The sequence below is a fragment of the Anolis sagrei genome, chromosome X (genome assembly GCF_037176765.1).
Source record: "Anolis sagrei isolate rAnoSag1 chromosome X, rAnoSag1.mat, whole genome shotgun sequence".
In the NCBI taxonomy this organism is placed as follows: Eukaryota; Metazoa; Chordata; class Lepidosauria; order Squamata; family Dactyloidae; genus Anolis; species Anolis sagrei.
The window spans coordinates 23,868,170-23,886,030 of NC_090034.1; the positions used below are offsets into that span (position 1 = coordinate 23,868,170).

At 43.8% G+C, this 17,861-nt stretch overlaps 1 protein-coding gene across 1 annotated transcript; it reads left to right on the forward strand.

Moving 5' to 3' along the window:
* The first annotated feature begins 9,165 nt into the window (after positions 1 to 9,165).
* Positions 9,166 to 13,618, forward strand: IGFALS (insulin like growth factor binding protein acid labile subunit). The gene is made up of 2 exons (XM_060786353.2): positions 9,166 to 9,269; positions 11,817 to 13,618. The coding sequence occupies exons 1-2, from the start codon at positions 9,260 to 9,262 to the stop codon at positions 13,616 to 13,618; spliced, it is 1,812 nt and encodes a 603-aa protein (XP_060642336.2). The 5' UTR covers positions 9,166 to 9,259.
* Positions 13,619 to 17,861: the final 4,243 nt, after the last annotated feature.

Consider the following 17,861-nt stretch of genomic DNA (forward strand, 5'->3'; position numbering starts at 1 on the left):
AAAGCGATCAAAGCTGCTTCTGTTCCATGACCCAGTCTGAAGCCAGATTTGAAAGGATCCATATATTTTTCGAGACTCATGCATGATCAAATCTAATTCGCAACACAACTTTCAAAACTTGGAACCAAAAAAAAATTGTTGACGCATGTAATGCATTCTTTGTCATTGGGACATTACAGTTGCTTTCTGCTTAGAATTACTATTTTAAAAACAAAAGTGTTCGAGCACCAAAGCTTCCAGCAATGGAAAGGAAAACCTTGGGGTGCATCAATGCTGTAGATTGAATCCACTCTGGTTCAATGCTATGACTCATCAGGGCTGTAATTTTGCAGCATCTTGAGCCGTGTCTGCCAAAAGAGGCTGATGCCTTATCAAACTACAAATCCCAGCATTGCATAGCATTGAACCCTGGTCATTAAATGAGAGGTGGTGGCCTTCAAAGAGGAGCTCCTCAAGCAGCCTCCCCTTTGGCTTTGGCTCAGCACTGAGGTGACTTTATGATACAAACCTGAATTTTGACTAGGTGATTTAGCCAAAATAAGAGTGTTAGATTTAAGTAAATACAGTACTTCTGGCATCAGAACTACATTCTGTCTATATATTGGTTCACACAATAACATTTTTGAGCCAACCCTCAATTCTCAAGGACGAAATCAAAGTTGTTGGGTTTTTTTTTTTTGTCGTGTCAGGAGCGACCTGAGAAACTGCAAGTCGCTTCTGTTGTGAGAGAATTGGCCGTCTGCAAGGACGTTGCCCAGGGAATGCCTGGATGATTTGATGTTTTATCATCCTTGTGGGAGGCTTCTCTCATGTCCCCGCATGAGGAGCTGGAGCTGATAGAGGGAGCTCATCTGCCTCTCCCCGGATTCAAACCTGCGACCTGTCGGTCTTCAGTCCTGCTGGCACGGGTTTAACCCACTGCGCCACCGGGGGCTTCACATCAAAGTTGCTGAAACTTACAAATGACAGGCTTCTAAACCTGCTTCAGAGTGCAATAACCGAATGCACCCTAGGTTACAACATGTAGGTTGGAGACCAATCCTGCATCTGGTTTTTAACTATGTGCATGTGAACATTTTGTAACAGATGGTGTTAATTAATAATCACAAACAGCTCTGATTCTAGTCACAGACAAAAAATGCATTTGAGACCAGAAGCCTGGTTTGCATCACAGCTGCTTAGATGGAAATGGCTAGATATTGGAAAACCAGGAAGTGGAGGAATATCTGGAATCTTCAGCTTCTAGGAAACCTGTCCGATAACGTGAGCAAACACATCTGTCAGTAAATCATTACACTTTTATAGAACAATGGTGCCCATCTATTGATTTCATGAATGCATGACCACAAAACAGCTATGTTTTGATGTTTCAATGATGGACCGTCTTGGAGGTTCGTTGATTAAAAATGGTACAATATTTTATGTAATGCTTAAGTTATCAGCCGCACCCTCATTTCTGTATGTTTGCATTTTCAGGCATTGGGCACTAAAACCTTTTTATTCCAGTTGGAAAACAGAAAGATTTCAAGAAAGAGAAAGGGGGTGAAGTCTGTTTTTTAAAAAAACTGTTAAAAAACTTTTTAACAATTTTATCCTTACTCATATTGATGTGACTTTAACTTGTTCATATTTAATTCTAATCGGATAATTCTATTTTTGTAGGTTTTTACATTGTATAGTGTTCTTTGTTTATTTTATTTATTTATCGTGTCAGAAGGAATTTAAGGGTAAATTATAATGTATTTTTTAAAACACAAATGAAGTTTAAAAACTTGGCATTATGCTAAATTTCCTTTGAGCAGAAGCTGGCCACTTAGCATGCCTCTGGTGTGGCTGTGAAAAGTTTCTCCATTGTGCATGTGGCAGGGCTCAGGCTGCATTGTAGTAAGTGGATAGCTCTTCTCCACACTTACATGTTTTGAACTTCACTTTGTAGCCCCATTTCTGATTATTCGCTCTGCATCTCGAGGTTCCAGAGCGCAGTCTGTTCAGTTCCTTCCAAGTCACCCAGTCTTCTGTGTGCCTGAGGGGATGGAGTTTGTCATCCGGCATCTGCCACTGATTGAGGTTCCAGGTTTTTTTTCCTGCCACTTTTGGACTCTCGCTTGCTGAGGTGTTCCTGCGAGTATCTCTGTAGACCTTAGGAAGTTATTTCTTGATTCAAGGCACTGGCTTGCTGGCTGATATCTGCACAGAGGATGGGCCAGAGATGTCAATGCCTTGGTCCTTTCATTACAGGGTGCTACTTCCTGATGGATGTCAGGTGTTGCAATACTGGCTAAACAGTATACTATCTCCAGTGATGTAGAGTGTAAACATCCTGTGATAATGTGGCATGTCTCATTAAGAGCCACACTCACTGTTTTAATGTGGCGAGATGTATTCCACACTGGGTATTCAGCAGCAGAGTAGCAAAGCACAAGGGCAGATGTCTTCACTGTGTCTGGTTGTGATTCCCAGGTTGTGCCAATCAGCTTTCGTATGATGTCATTTCTAGTGCCCACTTTTTGCTTGATATTCAAGCAGTGCTTCTTATAAGTCAGAGCACGATCCAGAGTGACTCCCAGGTATTTTGGTGTGCTGTAATGCTCCAGGGGGATTCCTTCCCAAGTAATCTTCAGAGCTCGAGATGCTTGTCTGTTCTTAAGATCTGTGTTTTTAGATAAATTAGGAATTAGCTATTTTTTCCTGTAATAGGTAGTAATAGCACCTAGAGCTTCAGAGAGCTTCTGTTCAACCATTTCAAGCTCTGTTTGAGCAGTGATGGCACAATCGTCTGCATAAATGAAACTCTCTGTCCTTTAAGGTTGTGAAAAGGCTTTGGGTCCTAACTCCTAAGATACAAAGTGGAGTATAAATTAATAATAATAATAATAATAATAATAATAATTATTATTATTATTATTATTATTTCTGTTTATGTACTACCTTTTCTTTTCAATATGTATTTAACTAAGTCCCAATTAATGTTCCAAGAATTTTGAAATCTTTTGGAAGTTGCTGATGGTACAAATGAAACAGAGGCGTTCGCTGGCATTATACTTGTCCTGGACAATTGACAACTCTGAATAAACAGAAACATCTGACAGATCAATGCCAAACTGTTGGTCCAAATATTGCTAAATGTTTCTCTGAAAAGTATGCCATTTGGTTTTGCAGAGGCTGCCTTGTCCATAATAATGATGATTGGCTTTGGGTTTACCTTCAGGTGGCATGTTTGATTTAAATGTTCTGCAGTAAACACAGTCCTGTGCAGTAGGCACCAAGGAAAATTGGAAACAGGTGCTTCATTGCCATTTTCTACAAACTAGCGCAAGGGCAGACATCTTCACTGTGTCTGGTTGTGACCCCCAGGTTGTGCCAGTCAGCATTCGTACAATGTTATTTCTAGCACCCACTTTTTGCTTGATATTCAAGCAATGCTTCTTATAAGTTAGATCACAGCCCAGAGTGACTCCCAGGTATTTTAGTGTGGTGCAATGCTCCAGTGGGATTCCTTCCCAAGCAATCCTCAGAGCTTGAGATGCTTGTCTGTTCTTAAGACGAAAAGCACACATTTTAGATGGATTAAGAATCAGCTGGTTTTTCCTGTAATAGGCAGTAAGATCACCTAAAGCTTCGGAGAGCTTCTATTCAACCATTTCAAAGCTCCCTGCTTGAGCGGTGATGGCACAATCATCAGCATAGATGAAACTCTGCCCCTTCTGGCAGTGGCTGATCATCCCCCTCGATAGATTGTCATCTTGTTGTGGTGATGGGACTTGTGTGTTCCAATGAACCTGCGGGCGTAACTACTGGAGTCATGCACTGCCAGGAGGCCTGCAGGGGAGGTTTCAGAACGAGCACAATCCAAAGACCTCAACAGCAGATCAGGCAGAAGATAACATGGTACATGTTACAATGGCTGTGAAGAGGGAAGACGACTGCAACAGAATGAGAAGTCATTGTCGTCGCGCTAACCACACCACTGGTTGGGACCCTCACTCCGTGAAGACTGTGTGTTGATCAGCTATGCACCAACCTCTACACATTAAAAAAAAAACTCACGCACAGGCGTCTTCCAAGAATTAGGAAGGCCATCATACTCGGACAATGAGGGATCGCCTAAGTAAGTAAGTAAAGATAATTTGTGTCAGTGCTAAACGTCGATGGAGCAAGCACACTCTTACAAGATGCAGAGCCAATTTTAAGAAATGGGGCTACAAAGTGGAGTCTGCGATATGCGAGTGCAGAGAAGAGCAAACCACAGACCACTTACTACAATGGAGTCTGAGCCCTGCCACGTGTACAACAGAGGACCTTCTCACAGTAACATCAGAGGCACTTCAAGTGGCCAGTTTCTGGTCAAAGGAAATTTAGTATCATGCCAAGTTTTTAATATTGTTGGTCGTTTTTCTATACAGTGGCACAGTGGGTTAAACCGTTGAGCTGCTAAACTTGTTGACCGAAAGGTTGCAGGTTCGAATCCTGCGACCTTTTGGTCAGTCCCAGCTTCTGCCAACCTAGCAGTTCGAAAACATGCAACGTGAATACATCAGTAGGTACCGCTCCGGCGGGAAGGTAACGGTGCTCCATGCAGTCATGCTGGCCACATGACCTTGGAGGTGTCTACGGACAATGCCGGCTCTTCGGCTTAGAAATGGAGATGAGCACCAACTCCCAGACATGACTGGACTTAATGTCAGAGGAAAACCTATCTTTTCCTACTATAACAGTATTCTCAATTCACTTTTGACATGATAAATAAATAATCCTTCTTGAAGAATACCATTCAGAGCCTGAGCTTCGTAATGTTCTTCTTCCCTTTGGAGCCACTCAAATGAACTTGTCTATGTTGGAGCAAATTCCAGATACAACCACTGGCCATGTAAACAAGTTTGAGCTGTATTCATCTCCCAATTGTTCTCATGATACGTTTTACTCTCAACGTGTCTCCCTAAAAGTCGAGAGACGTTGTACCCAGGAGAGTAAATGTCCCTTGGAAAAGTAAATTTTGAGCTAAAATTGAGCCAAATGTCTCTGCTGACTCAGTTCTTTTTTAATGGCTTCACCTGATTACAGCTTGTGTCAATATGTACTTAGCGCCTGGGAGACTCTGTGTGTCTTTCTCCCTTTTGATCTATAATTTCCAAGAACAGAAGGCTGAAATAAAGCGAACGGGGAGTAGGGAGACAAGTTAAACAAAACAAAAAAATGGTGAAGGTGAGGGGTAAAAAAACCTTTCTGCCACCTTCTTTTCTCCCTGAAGACTTTGTTATTGCCTTTGAATGTGCCATCCTTTTTCTCCAGTCGAACCAATATTTGGAAAGCTCTGAACAAATAAAAGCCACAAAAAGGAGGGCTCTAACCTCCTTCAGCTGCTTAGGAAGACCTGATTGACCAAGGTCTAAAATCAGAAAGTCCTAGCAGTTTGAACAGACAAAGGTCAATGTGTTTCAAAGTATTTTAAGCTACCCTGCTTCTTATGTATTCATATGTTGATAGTCAGTGGTAGCACATCGAGTCCATTTAAAATAACAAAATTTGAAAAAAATGTTCTGTTCCTGGTTATTTCCTGTTTAGTTGTGAGATCCTTACATTGAAAGAAGTTGTTTTACTCCAGAAACTTGGTTTTGTGGCTTGGATGGGTTGAGACTGGATGATGAGAGATTCATTGGAAAACTATAGCAAAATGTGTTGCAGGATGTCCTTCCCGCAAAAACAAACTTTTTTGCAGTTTAATAAACTTTTCTCATGATTTTATGATAGAAACAATTAGGAAATGATGTTTATAACGGAGGAACAAACATTATGTTACATAGTGGTGTGGGGAGGGGAGTGTTCCTATTCGTTTTGTAAAAACACATCAGAATAGTAAGGACATTTTTATAAACTGCTGGTATCAGTGTCCTCTTCCTCTCAACTGGGCTGTTGGGTATAAAATGCCTTCCCATTGCCAGTATTTTGTCCAGTCTGAGACTGCATTGGGGAATATGAGAGGAGGCACCATCTCTTTCTTTGGGTGAATATAAAATTGGTGACACATGGTTTGAGTCCATATGGAAGGGATTGCAGAATTCTTAGCAGACTACTTGCTGAACATGAGCCAAGAGTGTAATACTGCAGCTAAAGAGGCCAATGCGATTCAATACTGCATCAAGTGGAGCCTAGAGTCCAGATCAAGGTAAGTCATAGCCCCCCTCTCATCTGCTTTGGTCAGAGAAAGTAAGGTTGCTTACCTGTAACCATATTTCTTCGAGTGGTCAACTGTGAAATTCACAGCGGTGTGGATTTCACAGTGACCACGCTGAAGAAAGTAAGGTTGCTTACCTATAACCATGTTTCTTCGAGTGGTCAACTGTGAAATTCACAACGGTGTGGATTTCACAGTGACCATGCTGAAGAAAGCAAGGTTGCTTACCTGTAACCATGTTTCTTCAAGTGGTCAACTGAAATTCACACTGGTGTGGATTTCACGGTGACCATGCTGAAGAATAATAATGATGATGGTGATGATGATGACACAATATGAGGATTTAAAGATCGAACTGCAAAGACTCTGGCACAAGCCTGTCAAGGTGGTCCCCCTGATGATCGGCACACTGGGTGCAGTGTCTAAAGATCTTGGCCTGCACTTAAACACAATTGGCGCTGACAAAATTACCATCTGCCAGCTGCAGAAGGACACCTTACTGGGATCTGCATGCATTATTCGCCGATACATTACACAGTCCTAGACACTTGGGAAGTATCCGACGTGTGATCCAATACAACAGCCAGCAAAGTGATCTTATCTGCTGTGGAATCATCTTGTTGTGTTTCTAATAATAATAATAATAATAATAATAATAATAATAATAATAATAATAATAATATATTTTCAAAGACCTCACAACCTTTGAGGTTGCCTGCCATAGATGCAGGTAAAATGTCAGGAGAGAATGCTGCTGGAACATGGCCATACAGTCTGGAAAACACACAATAACCCAATAATAATAATAATAATAATAATAATAATAATAATAATTTGTATTCCACCACCATCTCCCAGAAGGGATTCGAGGCGACTTACAGAACAAGCCATAGAAGTGCTATAAAACACATAAAATACAAATAAAGTACATTGATACTTATAACAATAAAGAACATCAATTAAACATAAAACCACACTTACAAAAAATAAAAACCTAATCAAATACTCAATACAACATGGCATTAACTACTATTAAAATGGGCAATAGAACCAAAGTAAAACATCCCAGCAGCAGCCCATTTACAAGTGACATTTAAAGTGAGATAGTCAATAACAGTTTGATGGGTTAGACATTATCGAAGTCTTGCCTAAAAAGTCATGTTTTCAGTTCCTCCGGAATGATAGTAGTGTCGGGGCTTGCATAATTTCCCTGGGAAAGGGCATTCCAGAGCTGGGGGGCCACCATCGAGAAGGCCCTCTCCCTTGTCCCCATCAACAACGTTTGAGACAGATGCAGGACTCAGAGGAGGACCTCCCCAGCAGATCTTAGAGCACATGCAGGTTCATGGGGGGGGGGGGGGGGTGCAGTCACAAAGATAGGGACCCGAACCATGTAGGGCTAAGTAGATTATAACCTGCACTTTGAATTGGGACCGGAAACTTATCTGCAGCCAGTGGAGCTGCTTCAATAGGGGCTGCTTCAGGCATCAAGGATGAGTTCAGGAGGACAACCAGACTGCGGACCTGTGTCCTCAGGGGGAGTGTGACCCCGTCCAGCACAGGTTGCCACCCTATACCCCAATCAGCCTCATGACTGACCAGGTGGACCTCTGTCTTGTCTGGACTAAGCCTCAACTTGTTGGCCCTCATCCAGTCCATCACAGCTGCCAGGCACTGCTCCAGGATCCGGGAATCTTCCTTGGAATGGGATGGAAAGGAGTAGTAGAGTTGTATGTCATCTGTGTAGAGATGGCACCCAACTCCAAAACTCTGGATGACCTCACCCAGTGGTTTCATGTAGATGTTGAAGAGCATGGGGGAAATAATAGAACTTAGTGGGACCTCACAGGTCAATGGCCAGGAGTCTGAGCAAGTGTCCCCTAACATCATCATCTGGGTCTGATCCTCCAGGAAGGAGCGGAGCCACTGCAGAGCAGTGCCCCCAAGACCCATTCTGGAGAGCAGACCCAGAAGGATACCATGGTCGATGGTATCAAAAGCTGCTGAGAGATCCAGGAGAACCAGCAGGGACACACTCCCCCTGTCTAGCTCTCTGTAGAGGTCATTCACCAAGGAGACCAAAGCACATGGCATAACCTCTGTCTGGTTCTGGGCTTCACAATCCTAGAACAATATTGACAATCTAGAACATGTCCAGAGAGGGGTGACTTAAAGAGTCAAAGGTTTGTAAACTACAGGAAACCAAGCCCTAATATGAGGAACGTCTGAGAGAGAGCTGGAGATGTATGGCTTGGAAGAAAGAAAGCCGAGAGAAGGTGACACGAGAGCCATGGATAAATATTGGGAAAGAAATCATACCGCTTTCTGAAGACACTTAGGACACAATGGAGCCATGGATTCAAATGGCAAGAAAAGAGATTCCAGCTCAATATGAGGAAGAAGGTCCTAGTGGTGACAGTTCTCTGATTGTAGAATACGCTGCCTTGGAATTGGTGGAATCTCCATCTCTGGAGGTTTTTAAGCAAAGGTCAACTGTCAGGAATGCTTGGAGTTGGGCTGGATGGCCCCTGGGGTGGTGCTTGTTGTTGTTGTTGTTTTTGTTGTTGTTGTTATTATTATTGCAAAAGCTGGGTGCTCATCTGTTGGGGATGCTTTGATTGTGCCTTTCCTGCATGGCAATAGGGGGTTGGACTGGATGTTCCTTCCAACTGTATGATTCTATGAAAAGCAATCTTGCTTGCTCTGTGACCATGAATGCTTTGGGTCTATGCAAACAGGGGGAAGTGTTTGCCAACAACATCTGGAGCAAAACACCTTAGTTTACTTAGTCCAGCATCCCGTCTGCCAAAAGAACCCAATGCCTCTGGATATCCCACAAGGAAAGCTTGAGCACAACTTGCTTGGAGGCCTCTTAACCTCACCTGGCACCCATTCCTTGCCCGAAAGGGACGAGTTAAAGAGTAGCTACACAAACAGCTGGCTAAGCGTCAAGGTGGTTGCGGCTGCACTGCAATCGCTTTGGATGCAGGGAGGGAGAGGATTCGCATAGCAGAATTTGCCTGGAGTAGTTGCATTTAGATCACAACTTTCCGTGCTCTTTTCCTTTTTTGCGAGCGAGGAAAAAGGATGATTAAAGGTAAGAGCCTTTCTGTGCATTTTTGGGATATTTCTTTAGAACTAGGTGATACAAATCTGCACCTGGGCACAAATCAGATGTACTCGGGTTGCAAAAGGGCAGATATGTCGAATAAGGCAAGGCGTCAACATATTTGTCTCTTTCTGCACTTTTTCTGGGTTCGCTCTTGCCTTTCCCATAAAGCCTCTGGCAGGAAAGATAAGGCTGGGAAAATTGACTTCTTTGGACAACTGTGACCCATTGGGAGGCTGAACTGATTGCTTTAGAGCAGGCATGGGCAAGCTTCAGCCCTCCGGGTGTTTTGGACTTCTACTTCCACAATTCGGAACTGCCTCAGGCCCCTTCCTTTTCCCCCTCAGCCGCTTAAGCTGAGAGGGCTGAAATTTGCCCATACCTGAGCTATGCTGCAGAATAGATCCAGTTTAACTGCTTGGGTTCAATGCTATAGAGTCGTGGGGGCTATAGTTTTGCAAGATCTTGAGTCTTCTATGCTGGTGCCTTATCAAACTACAAATCCCAGCATCACAAAGCATTGATTTATAGCCATTAAATGAGAAATGAGGTCCCTCGAAGAGGAGTTCCTGGTGTAGCTTCCCCTTTTGCTTTGGCTCAGCACTAAGGTGACCGTTATGACGCAAATGTAATGCGCACCCTACTTTTGGCAAGGTCATTTAGCCCAAAAAGGTGAGTATTAGATTTGAATAAATAGGAGAAGTCTCCTCCAAAGACAAGGGAAATTAACGATATGGTTTTGCCACTGGATGAGGAGCAGAAAACCGAGGCAACCTAGAGGTAACGTAAAAGGAAGAGCGACAGAGGCGAGAATGGAGGCATTTCTTCACCATCTCCCTTTCCTTCTAAAATGGCCAATTAAGATTAAATTTTGACATAACATAACCTGGAGCCCAAGATTCACCCCCACTCCCTTAAAAAGGTCTGGAAAAAAGGCCATCCCCAGTTCCCACTACTATTCCAACCTAACCACCTTCCCAGGTTGCATTTCCAGATGAGACTAGCACTTCCAGCAACCTAAGACGTGGCTCCCCCTTTGCCACAGATTAGTTAGGTTATGTTGGTGCATGGATAAAGGAAATGTGTAGAGCACTGTTTCTCAACCTGGGGGCCAAGACCCATTGGGGGGTTGTGAGGGGGGCGTCAGAGGGGTCACCAAAGACCACCAGAAAATACAGTATTTTATGTTGGTCATGGGTGTTTTGTGTGGGAAGTTCAGCCCAATTCTATCATTGGTGGGATTCAGAATGCTCTTTGATTGCAGGTGAACGATAAATCCCAGCAACTACAACTCCCAAATGTCAAGGTCTATTTTCCCCAAACTCCACTAGTGTTCACATTTGGGCATATTGAGTATTTGTGCCAAGTTTGGTCCAGATCTATCATTGTTTGAGTCCACAGTGCTCTCTGGATGGAGGTGAACTACAACTCCCAAACTCATGTCAATGCCCACCAAACACTTCCAATATTTTATGTTAGTCATGGGAATTCTGTGTGCTATGTTTGGTTCAGTTCCATCGTTGGTGGAGTACAGAATTCTCATTGATTGTAGGCTAATTATAAATCCCAGCAACTACAACTCCCAAATGACAAAATCAATCCCCCCAAACCCCACCAGTATTCAAATTTGGGCGTATCAGGTATTTGTGCCAAATTTGGTCCAGTCAATGAAGATACATCCTGCATATCCGATGTTTACATTACAATTCATAACAGTAGAAAAATTACAGTTATGAAGTAGCAATGAAAATAATTTAATGGTTGGGGGTCATTACAACATGAGGAACTCTACTAGGGGTTGCGGCATTAGGAAGGTTGAGAACCACTGGTGTAGAGGTAAAACACTCGGAGGGGGAATGGGAGGTTCCAGTTGTGACTCTGCTGTAACCTTACATGTGACCTCACTTTCCGAGGCTCAGAGCCTCTATTACATATTGCACAGGCCTGGTGTAGATGCAGCCATGGTCTTCTGCACCATTAGTAAAGCATTACATTGAAAATTGCTTTAAACTGCATAATTCTACTTTTAGTTTACATTTAATGTGATAGCAGAAGCTCCATCAGAATGCATAGGTTTTTTTCGCCTTCAAATATGGATGCAGCATGTCCACAATTGCAGTGGGAAAAACTCTTGCACAACTTCCCATGCCTGATAGAGCCTGGCATTCAAAAGCATCAGGTGGGCTACCAGTTCCTTATGGCCAGCATGATCCATCTTTTCTTCTACAGATCTTTCTTATATTCCTTCAGGAACCTTTCCAACAGGGATAGCTCAACCTTTGCTGGGGAGTGTGAGCAAGGTGTGTCCAACAGCACAGTCCTGTCCTGAGGAAATACAGTTCTTTGCCACTTTTGCCATCTCTCATTTGTTTGCTCTGCCCATGCTCCATTCTACAGCATCATGGGCCTGTAGTGCTTGGGATTTCCTATTAATAGATGCCTTAAAAAAGTTTAGTTAGGATTCCACTGGATGCAGACAGTGTTTTATCAAGCTTTGTAGTGTGTCCATTATATCATTTTATCGTTTGTTCACAGAAGTGTTATTGGTGCTGACCGTCATCTGTGCATTGGCGGCCAGGTCTCTGCAACCCGATGGAGAACCTGCCAGAGAACAGACGACTCCCGAAAGCCAGAAATGCCCTGTCCCGTGCAGTTGTATCTATGAAGAATGGAACGATGAGCTGAGTGTCCAGTGCAGCCTGCAGAAACTCACAAAACTGCCTGAAAACATTCCCAGAGGAGTAAAGACGTTGTGGCTGGATGGCAATAATTTCACTTCCTTGTCCGCGCTTGCTTTCAGAAACCTCTCCAGCTTGGAATTCCTCAATCTGCAGGGCAGCCATTTGTCAAGTATTGAGCAACATACCTTCCATGGCTTGGAAGCATTGTACTCCTTGTTTCTCGAACGCAACCAGCTAAAGTTGTTGGCACCCAACATCTTCCTCCACCTGCAGAACTTGATTTCCCTACGGCTCAACAACAACCAGTTCAGCAAAATTGAAGAAGGTGTATTTGCTGGGCTTTCAAACCTCTGGTACTTGAATCTCGGATGGAACTCCTTGGTCATTCTCCCAGACAAAGTATTTCATGATCTGCCCAATCTAAGGGAGCTGGTTTTGGCTGGGAACAAACTGCACTATCTTCAGCATCAACTGTTCCTCAGTCTCAATGAGCTGAGAGAACTGGACTTGAGTGGGAATTCACTCAAGGGCATCAAAGGCAATATCTTTTCCAGGCTCCAAAAGCTGCAGAAGCTCTATCTGAATCAGAACCAGATCAATGCCATCGCCCCTCGGGCCTTTGTGGGTATGAAATCTCTAAGGTGGCTGGATCTCTCTCACAACCGTCTCACCACTTTATTTGAAGATACGTTCCTGGGCCTCTCCAGCCTGCGCGTCCTGCGTCTCTCCAGCAATTCCATTGTGGGCCTGGGCCCCAAAATCTTTAAAGACCTCCACTCCTTGGAGGAGCTCCAACTAGGACACAACATGATTCGGAATTTGTTGGAAAGAGGGTTTGACAAACTCAGTCAGCTGGACGTTCTTGCTCTCAACGACAATCAGATCGAAGAGATCCGAGTGGGAGCCTTCCTTGGGCTCTCTAAGGTGGCCGTTATGAATCTTTCTGGAAATTGCTTTAAGACTCTTGCAGATTTCACTTTCACAGGTCTTAACCAGCTCCACAGTCTTCACCTGGAAAACAGCTGCCTCAGTAGGATCAGGCCACTGATGTTTTCCAACCTTTCAAGCTTGCGCCGGCTCTTTTTGCGGCACAACACCATTTCCACAATCGAGGAGCACAGCCTGAATAACTTGCACGAACTCATTGACCTGGACCTCAGGCACAATTGCCTGATCCGACTCTCTCCTAATCAATTTGCAGGCCTCCAGAATTTAGAGTACCTTCTCCTTTCTTCAAACCAGTTGCTGGAAATCTCGCCTGAAGCCTTTGCCCCACTTCAGCGCCTCTCCTGGCTCGACCTCTCCAACAATGGTCTGGAAACACTGGAAAGCAATATCTTCAGCTCCTTTTCGAAACTGGGATATTTGAATGTGAGGAACAATTCGCTGAGAACATTCCCCTTGGGTTGGCTAAGCCCTTCACCGACACTCCTTCACCTTTGGTTGGAAGGCAACCATTGGCAGTGCAATTGCTCCCTGAAAGGACTAAGGGACTTTGCTTTGCAGCATCCCGATGTGGTCCCACGGTACGTACAGTCCATCACGGAAGGGGACGTCCCCGTATACACATACAACAACATCACTTGCACAAGCCCCGAAGAAGTGGCTGGGCTTGACCTGCGGGACGTCCAGGACTGGCATTTTGCAGAGTGCTAAACACTGGCACTTGCTACCATGCCCAATGATAATTATCTTCCTTTTGAATCATGAACCATTGATAAATGTGGCATATAAATGCCAAGAAGGCCTCATGTCATTAAAAGTAGCCATGCAAAACATCAGTCAAATTTCCTTCCTATGGACTTTATATTTTTACTATCCATTTGTGTTGGTGACGGAGCTTTTTTCTTGCACTCCTGAGGAGCACCCCAAAGCCACCTTTGGGTGGTTTGTTCAGAAAGTGAATGCCTGATGAAAAGGCTCTCTGGTGCTATATATATATAAATTACACAAATAGAAGGCTATGGAGAGGCCCAATTAGAACGCAGTCACTGCCAACCATCTATCTATTGAATCAACAGAAATGATCTATCTCAACAACTGATTGAATGTGCATTCTAATTGGGGCTAATCTAAGAGCACAGATTGTTTGTGTTGTTGTTCTAAAAGTTATTAATTTTGTCTCAGTCTCCCATATATACCCAGTTAGCATGGGCCATGATCGTGCTGGTAATAATAACAACAACAACAACTTTATTTATACTGGTTCAAATCTGGGGAGAGCAGGTTGAGCTCCCTCTGTCAGCTCCAGCTCCGCATGTGGAGATATGAAAGAAGCTTTCAACAAGAATGGTAAAACATTAACCATCCGGGCATCCCTTGGGTAATGTCTTTGCAGACAGCCAATTCTCTCACACCAGAAGCGACTTGCAGTTTCTCAAGTTACTCCTGACACACACACAAAAATTATAACCTCTCCCCGAAGGGACTTGGGGCGGCTTGGAACAATCAGCAGATACAAAAATAATATAAGCAATAAAGAACAATAACCAATTATCGCTACATAGAATTAAAACATACTAATGAAAACATTCATAAATTACAGTTTAAAAGCTATTTACTCTCTAAAACAATATAAATATAGACATCTTTCACCAGTCCATACCTGTCATACTCTCATAGTCAATTCCAAAGCTGTCCGACAACTAAGTCACACTCTAGCCGTTATCAAAGGCTTGTTTAAGTAGCAAAGTTTTTAACTCCATCCTGAATGTTGAAAGAGTAGGTGCTTGTCTTATTTTCCTGGGGAGAGCATTCCAGAGTCAGGGGGCCACGACCGAGAAGGCTCTCTCCCTCCTCTCCACCAACCTTGCTTGTGAGAGAGGTGGGATTGAGAGGAGGGCCTCCCCAGCTGATCTTAAGGTCCAAGCAGGTTCATGGGGAGAGATGTGGTCACGTAAACAGGCAGAACCCAATCCATATAAGGCTTTGTAGGTAATAACCTGCACCTTGAATTGGGTCCGGAAGCAAATCAGCAGCCAATTGAGCTGCTTTAAGAGGTAGTATGTTCTCTACAACCTACCCCTGTAAGCAGTCTGGCTGCAGATTGAACTAATTCAATTTGCACTAATCGAGGCTTCCGGACCGTCTTCAAAGGCAGCCCCACATAGAGTGCATTACAATAATCCATATGAGATATGACTAAGGCATGGACCACCATGGCCAAGTTGGGCTTTTTGAGGTACAGCTGCAGCTGGGGCACAAGTTTTAATTGTGCCAAGGTCCTCAAGTGTCAGTGCTGAGTCCAGGAGGATCTCCAGACTGAGTCCAGGAGGGCCCCCAGACTGCGGACCTGTGTCCTGAGGGGAAGTGTAACCCCCGTCAAGCACAGGTTGCCACCCTACACCCTGATCAGTCCCATGACTAACAAGGAGGACCTCTTGTCTTGTCTGGATTAAGCTTCAGTTTGTTAGCCCTCATTCAGCTCGTCACACCTGGAATCATAGAGTTGGAAGAGATCTCATGGGCCATCCAGTCAAACCCCTTGCCAAGAAGCAGGAAAATTGCATTCAAAGCATCCCTGACAGATGGCCACCCAGCCTCTGTTTAAAAGCCTCCAAAGAAGGAGCCTCCGTCACCTGTTAGGTTCAGAACTTGGGAGACTTCCTTGGCTTGCTGTGGAAATTAGTAATAGAGTTGTGTGTCATCTGTGTACAGATGACACCAAACTCCAAAACTCTGGATGACCTCACCCAGTGGTTTCATGTAGATGTTGAAAAGCATAGGGGATAAAATAGAGCCTTGAGGGATGCCACAGGCCAATGACCAGGGGTCTGAGTAGGCACCCTCCTGCACCACCATCTGGATCCAACCCTCCAGGAAGGAGACCCATCCCAGAGAGCCAGTCCAGGATACCTTGGTCGAAAGATTCTAGGAATGTAGTACAAACGGTACTGAAATGCTAAACCTAGATGCAAGTGGAAGTGTTCATTCATGCTGCTTCTGAGGACTGAAGAATGCTTTAATTCTAGAAGGGGAAAGCTGATATATTCCATCCTACACTAGCAGGAGTAGGAAATATATTGGGATTTCAGACTATATTTGGAAAGGAAAGCAAATCCTCCCTTCCCTGGAATCTTTCTGTTGCTAACAATGGAATCCTCAGTAGATCTACTCAGAAGTAAATGTTCAGTTCCACAGACTTGGGCACATAAATCTGTGGAATTCCCAATACAGAATGATCATGTTGAAGTGACACAAGACTTATTAACTCATGAACTACATATTAAGTCCAAAGTGGTTTACTTATGAGATTGGCTGTTTGGACTACAGCACACATCTCTGGGAGAAGACGTTTATTTAGGACTAGCTTGAGTACCCAGCATTGCCAGGGTTATTTAGAAGAAGTCATTTTTTAACTTTACAAAATGCATAAGGTTGTGGGTGTACTACAACTCACATGCCAGATTAACCCCCTGAAACTCTATCAATACTTAAAGTTTGTTTTATTGGGCAAATTTACTCCAGATATATAATTGGGGGGGTTGAGTATGCTTTCCAGCTGCAAGATGAATGACAACTCTCACCATAGTGAGTCAGTCCCATCAAATCCCTCCAGTACAGTGAGTTGGTCATGGGGGTTCTGTGTGCCAAGTTAGGTCCAGATCCATCACTGGTGGGGTTCGGACTTCTCTTAGATTGCATCAAATCCCAATACCTACAACTAACAAATGTCAAGGTAAATTCCACCCCAATCTACCAGTATTCAAATTTGGGCATATTGGGTATGCATGCCAAATTTGGCGCAGATCCATTTGTTGTTTGCATCCACAGTGCTTTCTGGATGTAAGTGAACTATAATTCCTATAAATCAGGATGAATTCCCCTCAAAGCCCTCCTGTATTTTTTTGTTGATTGTGGGAGTTCTGTGTGCTAAGTTGGGTCCAGGGCCATTGTTGGTGGGGTCCAGAATGCTCTTTCATTGCAGTTGAACTATAAATCCCAGTATCTACAATGACTATAAATCAAGGTGAATCCCCCCCCCCCCAAAAAAAACCTCTCCAGTAATTTTTTTTGTCATGAGGGTTCTATGTGCCAAATGTGGTCCAGGTCCATTATCAGTGGAGATCCCAGTGCTCTGACTTGATGTAGGGTGAACTACAAATTCCATCATGTGGAGTCTATCCCCCAAACTCCTCCAGTATGTTTAGTTACTGCTCAGTTCTGCTCTGTTTGTTATGCAGACAGAGTGGGAAAGGGTTAAAGGAGAGGCAGTGGGTGAGATCGTGCAAATTCCACACCAATGGAGAGAGTAAGAAACACTGGGATGTTTGCAGTGGGGGAAACATAAAATCTAGGATGAAATTGTCCCCGAATGAAAGCATTCCTTGGATGGTGGACAATAGAGTTTGGGGAGGACATTGGCAGGGGTTGGGCTACATGTTAATGGTGTTTGCTATAACCTGTAATGTCATTGGAGGGAGTGCTTTTGGTGGCTCCTCAGCACTGTGGATTATAGCTGTTTATGGAAGCAGGGGCCTGTCTGTGGAAGTGGGCACCCCAGCCACATACACACATACATATTTTCACTTTTATTATGTGTATAGATATCATTTTACTCCATGGGCCCTACTTCTTCTCCCCTTCCTTTGAGCAGAATTGTGGTAGGGAGGGTTGCACATCCCTTTCCATTACAGGGCAGAAGAGAAGGAGAGGCAAGAATGAATTCCTGGGTGGCTCTTCTGTGGGACTTTGCTGCAACAGATCAGTCTTCTTAGTTCAAAGCAGTTTCATTTCAGAGCACTGTACAGTAAATGTTCAGCTGCGCAACCAAGAACTAATAAATTCCAGGCATGTAATGGAAGCCATGCCAAATGTGAAGTTGACGACATCTTGGCTAAACCAATATATCCTAGTAAATAAAGTTTTAATGACTGCTGTGGTTTCAACTTTTTCATCC